The sequence below is a fragment of the Triturus cristatus genome, chromosome 7 (assembly GCF_964204655.1).
Source record: "Triturus cristatus chromosome 7, aTriCri1.1, whole genome shotgun sequence".
Lineage (NCBI taxonomy): Eukaryota > Metazoa > Chordata > Amphibia > Caudata > Salamandridae > Triturus > Triturus cristatus.
Genome location: NC_140590.1, coordinates 1,626,738,100 through 1,626,753,559, shown reverse-complemented (window position 1 = coordinate 1,626,753,559; position 15,460 = coordinate 1,626,738,100). Strand labels below are relative to the sequence as shown.

At 47.1% G+C, this 15,460-nt stretch overlaps 2 protein-coding genes across 7 annotated transcripts in view; one reads left to right on the top strand and one right to left on the bottom strand.

Moving 5' to 3' along the window:
• The window catches only part of ARFRP1 (ARF related protein 1), a 366,770-nt gene that overhangs the window by 249,547 nt on the left and 101,763 nt on the right, over positions 1-15,460 (top strand). The window lies entirely within an intron of this gene.
• ZGPAT (zinc finger CCCH-type and G-patch domain containing) overlaps positions 1-15,460 on the bottom strand; it is an 80,376-nt gene that overhangs the window by 53,998 nt on the left and 10,918 nt on the right. For all 3 annotated transcript variants that reach the window (XM_085619608.1, XM_085619606.1, XM_085619607.1), the window contains exons 2-3: positions 13,972-14,689; positions 7,762-7,895 (exon numbers count right to left, since the gene is read on the bottom strand). In XM_085619608.1, coding sequence (XP_085475734.1) covers positions 7,762-7,895; positions 13,972-14,561 — 724 coding nt within the window. In that variant the 5' untranslated portion in view covers positions 14,562-14,689. The remainder of the gene's footprint in view (positions 1-7,761; positions 7,896-13,971; positions 14,690-15,460) is intronic.

Below are 15,460 nucleotides of genomic sequence, written 5' to 3'. Positions count from 1 at the left end.
TGGTAAAGTGGAGAAGAAGGGATCAAAATCAAAGTCACCTCTAGAACATCCTCAATGTGTAGTCTGATAGGCATAGGGTCAAATCCAAACAGGTCTAACTCAGTCTTGAATGAATGAAGATATGATACTTTAGCCATTAATTTTAACTAGATCACAGTTACCCAAAACTTAGATTTGCCTGCATCTAGGGAAAACAGAACATTTCTCCAACAAGTTGCTACTTCTGAAGAACTGCTACAGATAGAGAAAGTCAGTCACAAACACATGCCTGACTGAAGGTGGCCATCCTTCCACTCATGTTTTAACAACTACTACTCTACTTTTGCTGACAAATGCCGATGTTATTTACTTCCATATTAAACAGAACAGAAATTGAATAATTATGTGTTCATTAGTTAGTGATAAGGCGCTAATGCAGCTAAAGAAAACTGCATGTGACATGAGGGCAGACACGTCTTTTACGTTACAATGCATTGATTGTTTAAAAGACCATAATTAAGCTGTAAAAGTTGATGGACTGCTTCACGCCCTACATGGATAAACGTCTTTTCTATTAACAAGCCTAAGCTTTAAGTAATGTTTTAGCTCTTAACTGCAACAAAGTCAAGTTAACAACAGAGAGGTCGGTTGGGACAGATTCAACCGGTTTCCTCATCTGGAGAGAAAGTGTATCTACAACCCTACATGAGTTGATAGCAGAGCTCCTGTATGCCCAAGGCAATCCAGTCATTCTGAGGTTTTCCTGTCAATATGGAGTAAAACTAGTAGAATTTAAATATAATCTACAGAATAGAAACACCTTCTTAGAGGACTCAAGTTTTTCAGGTTCTAACACAAGCAGGTCATTGAGTCCAGTTTTTGTTTGGATTCTGGGACTGGTAGTCCTAATGTTATAAATGAAGCAACAGGACTACAAATGCCAGAATGTAAAGAAAAACCCGAACTGGAAGGCTACAAAAAGTCAAGACTAGTGGTAGACATCTATTATAGCACTTGTGAGAAGTTGGCCTGGTATATGATGTTCACTAGTTAAAGTGACCACCTTGTACCATGCCAAGCAACCCTTATGGTGTGGTTGTAAGTCAACCTTTTCGGGCTAGCTGCCCTAGTGGTAGCGTAGGCTAAGCAGTCTTTGAGGCTAAACTCGTGAAGCGTGTTAAGCCAGCTGTTTTACCAAATGCAACCCCCTTTTATACCAATGAAAGGACACCACACAGATATATATTCAAAATATATATGTATTTATTTCTCAAAGTAACCCCTAGTCTCTTTATGAGCACAGGAGCACAAATCGTCAAACAAGATTACAGTAGAATACACAGAAGTTGCACTTTATATGGATAGGCCCTGGTGGCCGCTCAAACCATATACTAAAATAGTGGTATAAGTACCACGAACAGAAAAGGGAAAAGGCCTAGGGCCTCTAGAATCGCTGGGCCTACAAGGAGCTAACTTCAGTTAGTGACCAGGAGGTCCACGGGTTGCGTGTGCAGAGCAAATAGTCACACGCGTGCTCCCATAGGTTTTCAATGGGTGCGTAAAAAGTACAAAGTTACTGCAAAAAGGATCTTCCGGATGGACTATGAACTCAAGATTGGAAACACAGACACTAGAGATGATACTCTACACTTGGGCACCGGAGTGCCAGCTTTACCTCACCCACAGGAAGCGGGTGCATAGGTCTCGAAGTGCGTCGGGTTTCTTCTATCTGTTCAGTGGAGCCTGTGGACAAAGATGCTGCAGGCGGTCGGTCCGGAAGAGATGCGGTGGATCCAAGAGTGGATCGGAGTTGTAGAAGACCTGTAAGCAGAGGGGACAGTGTTCACAGTCACTAGCCAGTGACCAGCGTGGCACCAGGTGGGTACCAGGCGATGTCGGGTGCAAACAGGAAGAAAGGTGCAGCTTGTCTCTGCAGCCACGTGGTCCCTGAAGGTCGACGACGTCCAGGAGTCGGTTCACGAGCTGTCCCACGCAGGCTCTCGCTGTCGGCGGTGTCGGTGACTTGATCGAAGCAAACAAGCCTTGGCAAAAGCAATTGTTGTGGAAAACGAACTAAGCTGATGGTTCTGACCAGCAAGGTCAGAGGGATTGCTCCTTTGGAGGGGAGCAAGGGCCAGTCTGGAGCAACCAGACCAGCGGTGTAGTTCTTGAAGTTCGTCGCCAAGATGGCCACTAGCCAGCGGGCCAGCAACCGGTTAGGCGCGTCGAGTGGCAAAATGCAGAAGGGCCCCACGCAGATCGTGGCGATGCTGGAGGGCTCACCTTTGGTGCAGATGCTGCTCGAGGGTTGGGCTTCTCAGATCCCAAAGCACAACTTGGAGGGAGCCTCGGTTGTTGCGCTTGCAGCTTGTCGTGGTCGTTTCAAGATGGCTGGCTCCACGTGTCTCGGTGCCTCCACGGGTCTCCTCTTTTCAGGGACTGTGGATCGGGCGGTGAGAGGTCTGGAGGTCCAGGTCTTGTCAGTCTCTGGGCTCGGGCTCTGGCGGGAGGCGGCGGCAAAGCAGACGTTGACTCGCTGGATGGTGCTTGCGTTAGCAAGGTGGTCACTCCCTGACCACAGGGGAGATTTCCTTCAGTCTTCTGTGCAGCAGAATGTCGAAGTTCCCGTCTTCTTCTTAGTTTCAAGTTGATTCCAGGATGTCTAAAGTCTTAGGACACAGCTCCTACCTTTATTCGGATTCTAGGGGCCGGACTACCTGCTAGGTCCCTCCCTAAGGGTGGCACCAGGAAGGGGGGTGGTTACACCCCCAATCCTTTGTCCAGCTCGCCCCAGGCCCGGGACTGGTGTGCCCCAGGACCGGATTGAACTGGCATATGCACCGAGGCTCCTTGTGAGCCACAGGCATGTCTGGTTTCTTTCAAGCCCTACCTGACCAATACACAAAATCCTGTCTGGGGTGGTGCACGCACCTCCCCTGGCAGGAAACCCTTTGTCCACACCTCCCAAGCTGGAAGGACTCCCAGCAGCAGGAGGGCAGACTGGTGTCTGTGGTGGCAGCATCCATTTTGTGGAGCTGAGGCTATGTCTGATTTTACCCGGGTTTCAGGTACTGTACATGTCGTGTCCCTCTAGAAGGGTGGAATGCTAACCCCGTCGCCAGAATTGGCGAGGGGTTAGTATTCCAATTCGTATGACACCTTACTCGACATGTTTTGATAAAGCCAAACCAAAGATAGCATTTAACCGCGAGGTTCATAATGCACTTAAGAGTATATGGTATGACGATATCTGGAAACAGTAGAAGGAAGTTATTCCGACCACTGCAGACAGGCTCAGCTCATGCCAGAGCACCATCTCACATGGAACCAAGCACTCTGCCTTCAGGATTGTTAAGGCCTGCCATAGGAGTGACTTATAGGTTAACATGTGTCCCATTTAAGGTTAGGTATAGGTATACTACACCTAAGTAAGAGGTGGTTACACCAACTTACCCCAGCTGAGTGATCAGCCAGTTGTGTCAAATTTGTTAGGCCAGGCCAGGGGTGGCACAATACATGCTTCAGCCCCTGGTAGGCCTTAGATACACCAATGCCCTGGGTACCTAGTGTACACTGGTACAGGGGCTCACAGGGTGATCTAACCAATTGGGTATGTACCTAGGGTACATGGAGTCCATTTTAAAGAGAGAACAGCCAGGCTGAGATCCTGAATGGCAGGATCTCAGGCCAACTAAGTCGAAAAACCAGCTAGACACTAGGCAAAAATTTGGGGGTAACCATAGTCAGATATCCACCTTCCTACAGCACTCTATACGGTTATTCACTTTTGGAGAAAGGTTTCGGAGTTACGGAAAATCACTGCCTAATATTTGTTTATTAAGACATGAATCCTCAAACATTGGATCGGATTATGGCCTCCTTTTACTTTTCTGGGAATTGGTTTATCACATCGTTGTCGCGATCAATTATAAAAAGTCAAAATAAGTTTAAAAAACATTATGTCTGTGCCATTGCCAATATATAAAGTCTGTTCTTCATAGGTGTTTTTTTCACAATGTTTAGTTTTTTTAAGACACAACCTCATACAACTTAATCTGGTACACCATGCAGTGGAACTGCTCGGCCACAGACAGAAAACAAGCATTTTTAATGAGTAGCACAATGGTGGGACATTGACGTATACTGGGACAATAGTACCCTAATTCATATAGGGCATCAACACCATCAGTATGTCATTCCCAAGTGCCATGTGCAGTACTTATCATAAAATTACGCCAGTTTCCAACATTTCTGATATGAGGTTTGTTATCCTTTCCCAGAAGTTCCTTCTAGGCAGCACTAACACAAGATATGAAAGAAAGAGCCCTCCTGTCCACACTTCTCAAGACATTGAGCACTGGGGGAATATAAAAGATGCCCTTTAATTGAATTCATTGGCCCATGGTCATCTTATTAATCATTTGGTCAAACCAGGGTTTTGGGAAAACTGTTCACACGTGATTTGTAAACCATTGAAACAGCCCTCCCACCAAGTGGTTCCAAAAACTTTTTATACTCCACTGGGGAGCAGTCCTCAATGTTCCACAGCACAAGTATTTTCTCTTGCATGGCATTTTTCTGCACTATTTATTCACCTGGAAACTTGCGAGTGATACCTCCCCAAAGATGAGAACGTCTTCATACCATCATGCCCCAAAACCACAACCACCTGGGGATTCCTTTTAGATCTCAGTTATGCTATTCAGGTAATCAATAGGAAGTATTCCTTGTGAATGCCATTTCTCTTCAATTCATTTTATACTCTGAAAATAATCCTCGGAAAGGTCAAGCCCTGTATTCTCAATCGAAACAGTATGCAGCTTTTTAGTATACAGTGCTGGGGTTTAGAGCTTGGCTGGGGACCAAAGTTAATTCCCTAGGTATGTGAGCTTGAGGACAAAGTGACTGACAATGACAACACATTATTTAGAAGTTGGAAACCTCCACAGTACGTGTGTATGGAGAAACAGAAAAGCCACAATAAGTGTACAACTGTATTTGAAGTGTTCAGTAGAGCCTAAGTTTCACCTAAACTTGCTAACAACGTTGTTGCTTGCCATCTAATGATATGCAAGATTTCACATGTTGTCCCACAATACTAAAGCGAGCAGATTGGCTAAGGGCCAACCATAGATAGCACTGCAGATAAAATTCTGCATCAGACATTAGTCTGCTCATTTACAAAAACTTAGTAACTAAATAATGTTTTTAATAGAGTGCTTCATGCCACAGTTCTAGTCACCTCCAAAAGCAGCAATTAAGAAGGTTTACTATTACCCAGTTTAATGGCACTAAATATTCCAGCCTCAGAAGTGCAAGGCTTAGCTGGTCTTAACAGGATTTAAAGAAGACAACAACAAGCTTTCAACCTGCTTGGCCATCTTGCTGGAATTTAAATGATCCATTTCAAGTTTGCACTTTAAACAGTGAAGTGTTTTGCATCACTGGCACCAACAAACGACATCAAGGTACGCCATAAACTAAAATAAAAACATGAACTCAGACCTTTAGGAGTACGATTAAATAACTCATATCTTGAATAGATCCATCATTAGTGCATTTTGTGCTGCTGGTACGGGAATCATTTCCCAAGAGATTATTTAGTTTACATGTTTCCTCACAGATTTTATATACTTAGCACATTTTATTGTAGGAATGATTAATTATTAAAGCTCCAGATATTAGATACATTAAAACGATGGTTTGTTCTGCAAGTCATTACTTTATGTAAATTTAATGTTCCAGTTACAGAAAAATTATTTTCACGCTTTTTTTTGTTTACGAAAACAACTCGAAAAAGAACCCGCTGAAGTTTGACTATTTTGCTGACTCCAATGATTGACAGAAAATGCGCCCTACAATACTATGCACATACCTACCAAAACAAGGCTTTCACAGTGGATTAATTGCCCTGTCTGCAACCAACTCAGGTACACCTTGTAACTGAGGAAAAGGTTTGACGAACATCAAATGTGAGTGGTAAAAGCTAAAGACCTAAACCCTACATGGTATGCTGAGAGGGTTGTTTTATCCAGGGTCTGACAATCTAATACAATCATAGAGGGGAGGGATCTGGCTTTACAGACTATTCCTCTTATACTTACCACAATATAAAATACCTGAGCCCAGAATGGGCCTCCTCAAATGAGATTCCAAAAGGAAAGAGGTGTTGATATGTGGCAACATTATCCATTTACAGCATGGCACAAAAAGTCCTGGTGTACAGGAGCCAATGGACAGGATGAAAAATAGAGCGGCTCCTATAGCCATCTATTTTAATCTTTTTATTGAACATGCTAAGTAATCAACATTTCGATCACGTATTTTAGTCGACTTTACAGGCTACTTGTTCCAGCATATACGTTTCAGTTCAAAAGTCTACAGTATTGGTTAAATGCAAACAAAGGGGAGACGGGGGGGGGAGAGAGGTCAGGCACAATGTGGACTCAGCCTCCTGTCTTCTGTAAATAACCGAAAGAAGTCCACTTGTGATTAGAGTGACCGTCCTATCGACAGTATAATTGATAATTTAAAGAAAATTAAGATTTTTCTTAAAATAACCCTCATCCACCAAAGTGACCCATGGTGGCATGCTTCATCATCGGGTTCTTCCCGCCCCGTTACAGGATGGGGCGTGCTACGACCGACGGAGACGTGGGATCACTTTCTTGGGTGTTGACTATGAGGGGGAAGGGAGTGGGAGGGTCAAGCGAGTGCGTATTATTAAAAAGTACCTGGCTATTTGGAGTATAATTTTTATTAATTCCTGTAGCTGTACTGCTAAAAAGGGGTGGGTGGAGACTCGCACTATGATGGGTGTTTATCTCCTGGTCGAGTAAGGGTGCCGCTTTGACCAGTGTGTGACTCCAAGCCCCCCCGTCTGCCTGTGCAGAGCTCATGGGGTCATAAATAGTAAATAATTATGTCTCAATAGGAGGAGCATACCTAGTAGGTACTGTAAATGCATGAAATAGTATTTCAACAATTAAATGAAATTCGAAACTTAATATATAATTAGACCTATCAAGGCAAGTTACATGGGCTCTTTTTCTCTGGTCCGGATGAAAAGCCTTCGGGGTTAGGCTTGAAACATGTAGACCAGGAGATAAACCCCTATCTTAGTGTGAGTCTCCACCCACCCCTTTTTAGTATTAACAGCTACAGGACTTAATAAACATTATACTCCAAATAGCCAGGTACTTTTTAATAATACGCACTAGCTTGACCCTCCTACTCCCTTCCCTTCATACTAAACACCCAACAATGTTCTCCCACATCTCCATCGGTCATAGCACGTCCCATCCCGCAGAGGGGCAGGAAGAACCGGATGATGAAGCATGCCACGATGGGTCACTTTGGTGGGTGAGGGTTATTTAAAAAAAAAAAAAACTCAGTTTTCTTTACAGTATTGGTTATCCAGTTGTCCCCCCCTCACACCTCTTTGCCTACCCCCTACCTGCCTCTATAAATGCCCAAATTCTCCCAGATTTTCTCCCATTTTTTCGGGCACCCTCTACTCAAGTAGATTGTGTGTTCCACTTGTTGGCACCAGTCCTGGTCTGAGGCCCAGTCTGCTTCTCCCAGAGGGGCAACTGCTCCCCAGTGTCTGGGGATGTTGCGTTTGGCAACCACTGCTGCCACTTTGAGCCAGTGTGTCATGTACTTGGGCCAAGATTGCACATATGAGATCAGCAAGAGAAGCCATTTTGGATCTATGGGAACTTCCATCCCCACCACCTCGGTCAATGATGAGATTCTTACATTTTTGTCTGCATGACTTACCCGTGATTTTGGCAGTGTACCAGATGCCATCTTTATGCCTGGCCAAGCACGCAGACCCTTCCTCCAGGATGCTTAAGTCTGGGTTCTCAAAAAGACGTAGCTCATCGACAGACACCACATGTCCATGGGAGAACCTGCCAGATGCAAAGGGAACAGCAGTCAGTCCCCTAATGAAGGAGTGAAGTGGGGATGGTGGGTGCCAGAGCCATTGCGCATCCTTTCATGGAGCGCTCCAAAAATTCCAACACTCTGCCATATGGAAAGGCATTTCAAGAATTAAAATCCGACAAAACTGTCCTGGTCAAGACACCATTTTACAACCAACCATGTATTATATTTAATTAAACAAGTTTGCTAAAGAATGATATAAAGCAGGGATTAGTTCCTCATAAGTACATTCTTGACCAGAAAAGTACTTTCTGCTCATAAAACTTGTGACATAACGTTTGAGAATGCCCGGATTACTTACCGGTAATCTTCATTACTCCGAGTCCTAGTCTTCCTCGCCACAGTATTCACCAATGAGCCTCCGGCTCCACACAGAACTCCAAGTAACTTAAAAGAGCAGCGCTCTAGTCTCCCCTCCCTCCTCCAACATGGCCCCCAGTGGCTTCAGCCAATCCCATAAAGGGATACAAACCAGCAAGCCCGATCTGATAATCAAAGCCGCAGACATGAAGCCACCACCAGGGCCGGGAGGGAAGGGAAACTATACTGTGGCGAGGAAGACTAGGACTCGGAGTAATGAAGATTACCGGTAAGTAATCCGGGCATTACCTCCTCGTCCAGTCTTCCTCGCCACAGTATTCACCAATGAGCCGATACCAAAGCAATCAGCTTCATGTAAGGAAAAGACCACAGCAAAGTGCAGTGAAACTAGATTTAATATACAGAGGTACAGCAATCAAATACAACCCCTCAAGGCATCCCCGCAGTCAACACAGAAGATGCAAATGAAACAGAACCCCCACCCCCAACCTGGAGGCGGTAATGGGACATGAATGTATGAGGTGAAGACCAAGTAGCAGCCCGGCAAACATCCTCCATGGACACCCCTTTGAAGGAGGCCCAAGACACAGCAACAGAGCGGGTGGAACGCCCCTGAACAGGAAGGGAGGGAACTTCAGCAACCGAAGCATACGCCAACAAAATGGCCTCCTTAATCCAGCGACTGATCGTCGAGAGGGAGGGTTTCAGACCCTGACGTGACAAACCATAATTGACAAACAAGTTGTCCACTTTGCAAAACGAAGACGTGCGCGATAAATATATCAATAAAGCACGCCGAACATCCAAGAGGTGCAACAGGGATTCCTCATCCGAGGAAGGATCAGGACAAAGACATGGAAGCACCACCTCAGAAGACCTATGAAAATAAGAACCCACTTTAGGAATGAACGTAGGATGAGGGCGCAACACCACCCTGTCCGGCAAAACCAACAAAAAGGGAGCAGAACGAAGGAATGCACCCAGCTCCCCCATACGTCTGGCAGAAGCAATCGCCACAAGAAACACCACCTTGAGTGTCAAAAACTTCAACTCCACCGACTCCAAAGGCTCGAACGGAGCCAACTGCAAGGAGCGCAAAACCAAAGGCAGGTCCCAAGGTGGAGGACACATAATAGGACGGGGGCGTTGGAAAGATAGAGACTTAAAAAGTCTAGCAACCAAAGGTGAAACAGAAATCAAAGGAAGGACGTGGAACGCCTGAATCGCAGCCCACTGAGCCCTAAGAGTCGAAATGGCCAAGCCTAGCACAAACCCATCATTCAAAAAATCCAAAATGCGAGCCGGATCCAAAGAAGCCACCGACAGATCGCGACCCAGACACCAAGAAACAAAATTATCCCAGTGTTTAGCATAGGACTTAAGGGTAGAAGGTCTCCTGGACTGCTGAATGACCCCAGCTACAGCCAAGGAACAGCCAGTTCGCATCAACGAATCCCTCTCAAGAGCCAGGCCCGCAGACCCAAGGACCGGAACACAGGCAGAGGAAGAGGAGGGCCCAACAGAGGGTAAGGACTGAATGGCAAGGCCCACCCCGGAGACACAGCCAATTCCAACATCAGGGGATACCAAGGGCGACGCACCCAACCCGGAGCAATGAGAAGCACAAAGGATCCCTCCCTCTTGATCTTCTGCAAGACCGCCGGAATCAGGGGAACAGGAGGAAAGGCATACAAGAGACCCTTCGGCCAAGGGAACGACAGGGCATCCACCCTCCAAGCATCCCGGCAAGGCATAATTGTGCAATAGCAACGGATCTTGAAATTGTCCCGGGAAGCAAAGAGGTCGACAATCGGACAACCAAACATCCGTCGCAACCTCCTGAAAATCACAGGCGTCAGGGACAAAGAGCCCATGGAGGGAAACACCCGGCTCAGACAATCCGCCACAGTGTTCTCCGTGCCAGGAAGATAAATGGCAGACAGGGACTCCAGATTCAACTCCGCCCAACCACAAATCTGACGGCCGAGGCAACTGAGGGATCGAACTCTGCACCCTCCCTGATGGTTTATATAGGACATCACAACCTGATTGTCCGTTCGAACCTGCACATGGTGACCCTGAACCAGACTCGAGAAATCCAACAAACCCAGAAGGACGGCTTTCAGCTCCTTGTAGTTGGAGGAACATGACACCACCGACTGAGGCCAAACCCCCTGAGTCGTCGAATCCCCCAGAGTAGCACCCCACCCCAGCAGGCTGGCATCGGTAGTGACCACGCGGGTGGGAACAATCAGAAAAGGGCGGCCCCTGGACAGATGACCGTCGACCAACCACCAACCCAGGACCACCCGAACCTCTTCCGACATAGGAATCAAAACAGTCATATCCAGGGAACAGGGGTCCCAATGCGACAAAATGTGCGATACCACCGGGTACATGTGAAGGCGAGCCCACGGCACCGTCAACAATGACGCCGACATCAGACCCTGAACCCTCAGCCATAGGCTCACAGGATGAGACAGTCCCACCAACAGGGCACGAACAGCAGACATCAGGGACAGAATCCTGGGAGGAGGAAGGAACACCATACCCAACTGAGTCCTGAACAGAGCCCCAATGAAAGTCAATTCCTGTGCAGGAACCAGGGAGGACTTCGGGACATTCACGAGGAACCCATGACGTTCCAGGACATGGCACACCCTCTTGACATGCAACTCCGCCTTGGGAAGAGAAGAAGCAGAAATTAAAATGTCGTCCAGATAAGGAAACACACTAATGCCCTCCCCATGCAATAGGCCAATAAGAGGAGCCAGAACCTTAGTAAAGACCCTGGGAGCAGAGCAGAGTCCAAATGGCAGTACCTGGAATTGGTAATGCTGACCCATCACGCAAAATCGGAGAAACTTCTGGGAATCCGGATGAACCGGGACATGGAGATAAGCATCCCTCAAGTCTATCGATGCAAGGAAGTCGCCCCGAGAAATCAGAGGAAGGATCAACGGAAGGGAAACCATCTTGAACTTCTCGTGAGGGATGTAAGTATTCACCCACTTCAGGTCCATCACAGGGCGAAGATCTCCAGTGCGCTTCGACACCAGGAACAGGATGGAATACACGCCCAGCCCCAACTGATCGATGGGAACAGGAACCACCGCACCCTTGACCACCAGTGAGTCGACGCCGTCCAAAAGCGCCAATCTCCTTACAGGATCTCTGGGACAAGGAGTAGCCCTGAAACAGTCTGGGGGAGTCAGGATAAACCCAATCCGCAAACCCTCTGAAACCACCTGCAGCACCCATTTGTCCGAAACAGACCGTCTCCAAGACTCCAGGAAGAAACGGAGGCGACCCCCAACCGGACCCACACCAGGAGCGATCCAGTCACGACTTAGGTGCAGGAGTGGAGGAGGAAGAGGAACCGGAGAACCGGGTCTTACCAAAGGAAGGAGCACCCCGGCCACGCCCCCTCCCACGAAAGGGCTGACCAGCACGACCCCTCCGAGAAGGGCCAAAAGCTCTCTGAGAACCAAAGGAACGGAAGTGACCCGCTCGCTCAGGAGCCAGTAGCTTACGGTCCTCCGCCGTTTTCTTAACCATGTCATCCATCAGTGACCCAAAAAGTTTAACCCCAGAAAAAGGAATCTTCATCAGGAGATTTTTCTGCGCAGCATCAGCCTTCCACGAACGAAGCCACAACTGACGCCTCGCAGCCACCGAAGACCCAGCTGCGGAAGCCGCAGCCCCTAAAGAGTCAAAGGAGACATCCGAAAGCAACCGAACCTGTTGCTCCATCATCGCCAGGGTAGAAGAAACATCCTCCCCTTGGTCCATCAATTCAGACAGGGACTGAAAATCCTTCAGCAAGGATTGTATAGTGTAAGATGCATAGGCAGCCGCCCTGATAGAGAAATTAGCAGCCGCAAAAGTGCGTTTCACCGCACCATCCACTTTACGGTCAACCGGGTCAGCAGGAGAAGAATCCTCAGACACCACAGTACCATGAGACACCATGCTGGCCAACAATGAATCAACCTTCACCGAAGAAGGGAACTTCACATCAAAGTCCTGCAGCGGGTATCGCTTACTCAAAAAGCGTGGAAAGGAGCCTCTGTCCACATCTTTCCATTCATTCTCCAGGACCTTCAAGACCGAAGAGTGTAAAGGCAAAGAATCAGGCGCAGGACGCTGGTATTGCGCAAAGAGATCGTCATCCAGAGGAACCACAGAAGTAGGAAACACCAAGTTCTCTCTAATGTGACCCAGCACCTCCTTCAGGTCGGCACCCTGCACAAAACGACCTCTGACATCAACATCCTCCTCAACGTCAGAATCAGCAGCCGCAGCTACCTCCACCTTAGCCCGCTTAGCAGGAGGAACAGGCGTCTGACTTTGCAGAGCAGCAGCAACAGCAGAATTGATCAGCTGCTGTAACACAGCCATAGACGGTATCTGGACACCAGAACCAGAAGCCTCAGGAGCAGAATCAGGAACATCACCACACTCCATGACAGCAACACACCAGTGAACGCACGAAGAGAACACAGGCAGAGGAGAAGACAACACGCCTGGCTTAAAAGGCCCCGGGGTTGCTAGGTAACCAAACCAGCCAGAACCCGTAACCAGACCAACCAACCATAAAGGGAGGAGAAACAGCCTCGCGCATGGTCACATACCCAGCCAGCGAGGACCGAGGCAGAGGTGAACAAGGAACACACCACGAAGAAGCCGTGAAAGAAACGCCCACGGGAGCCACCCGCCCCCACAGCACGCACACGCTCCAGGAACAGCAGGTAAGCAATGAGACCGGGAGCCTCGGGCCCCCAGATCAAAGGCATCCGGCCGCGCTACGTCCGCTGAGCAGGACGCGCGGCCGGGAAATGAAGCAGACCACGAGGGATCGTCAGTTTCACCGAACGACACAGGCCAACAAACAAACAAGACGAACGCCGCTGAAAGTCCGCTAGAGCAGGACCAGCGGCGTCAAAGGCAGTAGCAGGAGGTACAACACAACCATTTAATCGAACTACTACCCCCAAACTAAATACCCAAGGGCATAACGGGACCGCTGAAGCAGGAACCCAGCCCCACTCACCTGAGGACACCACCGGTCAACACAGGCAACGCAGCACTCGGAGAAGTGCAGAAAAAAAGAACAGATCGGGCTTGCTGGTTTGTATCCCTTTATGGGATTGGCTGAAGCCACTGGGGGCCATGTTGGAGGAGGGAGGGGAGACTAGAGCGCTGCTCTTTTAAGTTACTTGGAGTTCTGTGTGGAGCCGGAGGCTCATTGGTGAATACTGTGGCGAGGAAGACTGGACGAGGAGGTAATGAATGAACATAAAAAGGTTAAATAACCAAAAACAATTTTTATCCATGAAGTGCCGCACTGATCTGTACTGACTCTGGAACAGTCCTCTCAGAACCTAAGATAACAAAAGCACTACTGTGTCTTTTGAAATTATTGAGGTCTGAGGATACTTAATTAGGTCACTAACATTTGGCCTTACAAGCCCATTGTTTATGCAACTCGCTCTCATAATTTGTCATCTATCACAATGCTAAGTGATGCATCCCATAACACATTAACCGCTCCTCAATTGTCATCATGCACGACATGGAAACATTTCCCACAAAAGATAAAAACAAATCAAAACACTCTTACATCACACACCCTAAATGGTGTAGTGTGCTTCCCATGTAGGCAGGTACTTCAGGGTCCCACACAGGGTTTATAAGCACTATATAAATGTTACTTTTTACCTGCAGTTGTCTAGGAAATTGCACTTCTCTTCCAGGAAGTATGGACAGGGCTTCATAGCTTTGTGTGTTGGGTATAGGTAGAGCACACGAACCTTTGGTTTGCCATCTTCAGGAGGCTCAGCTCCCACAATCATGGCATTGTGGTACTCCAAAGTGCCCCAGGAGCTGTAGTAAGGAGCTTTGACCTTTGTCCCACTAATTTCATCATCTTCCTTGGAAGACTCCTGGTCCTCCGCGTCACTGTCCTCAAACTCCTCACTTGTGTCTGCCATTCCTGGTAAGTCCTCTTCCTTGCTTCCAGAAGCGTCAGTTGTCTCACTAACTTCAGTTATAGCTGCCTGGAAAGCCAAGTACTCTTCATCCTGCTCTGTGAGGCCCTGCCCAGTTGTGTCCAAAGTGGAGAGCAGTTTACTCTTTTTCATAGAAGCCAGGCTAGATTCAGTCAGTTCTATCAGCTGTTTCAAATCGTCCCGCAACTGGATCAAGTCTGCTTGCTGCGAAGGGTCCATTTCAGCCCCGAGTGCCATCTCCACCTGTTGAAGTTGTGCACTGTAAGCAGCAATGGATGCCACTAGGCTCCCCTCATCCATTTTGTCAGGAATATCTGGTTACTTCAATTTTAGTGAAGTTCAACAGCTTGCAGAATAAAGGAAAAAGGTCATTTACAGTCATCAGCAAGCCTACACTGCATTCTTCCATAAAGATCTGCACATGGGTGCTGCAAAAACACAAAACAAGATATGTATATTCATTAAAGCAGGTCATATAGTACTAACATTTTACTAGCAAAGAACACTTCGATATCTTCACAGAAAAACAGCACTAGCAAGAAAACACAAAAAGTTACATAAAACAAAAATTAGCAAGGCAGCTGGAAAACATAATGTCCGATTTCTGGTGTAAGAACTGGGAAGACAGAATATTTTCATCAAAAAGGTTCTACACTTGTAGGACCAGAGCTGTGACAAATTTGCACTTCAGACACACCATCATTTGCACCGCAGATTCATCTCCTCTACTACAATATGAACCAAGACTAAGGTGCGAAGGAAATTAATCAAGCTTCCAAATACCATAGGGATTGAAAATTGGGAGGTTAGGGGGTCTAGAGATTTCAGGCAAGATTGTAGTATGGCTCCCTGCTATTTGACTATGTGCATTGCTACACTGAATAACTTACTTTTCATTAAAAATAGCAATGTTGGTAGGAGGGGGTTGGATTGAGTATGGATGTTCAGGCTACGTAGAAGAGACAGTTGCACTGTTTGGGAACATTTCTAAACAGACAGTTGGACTTGGAGACATGGACACAAACAGTATGCTAGAATCTGTAACCGTGATATTAAAACTTGGGATGTGCCATATACACAGAGACACAAACAGTAAAGATGCAATAGGACAGTAAGAGAAAGACAAAGAAAAAACAACATTGAGATAAGGTGCTTATTTGGGAGAGGGAGATGCAGACACATGGTCTATAGCACTTTTG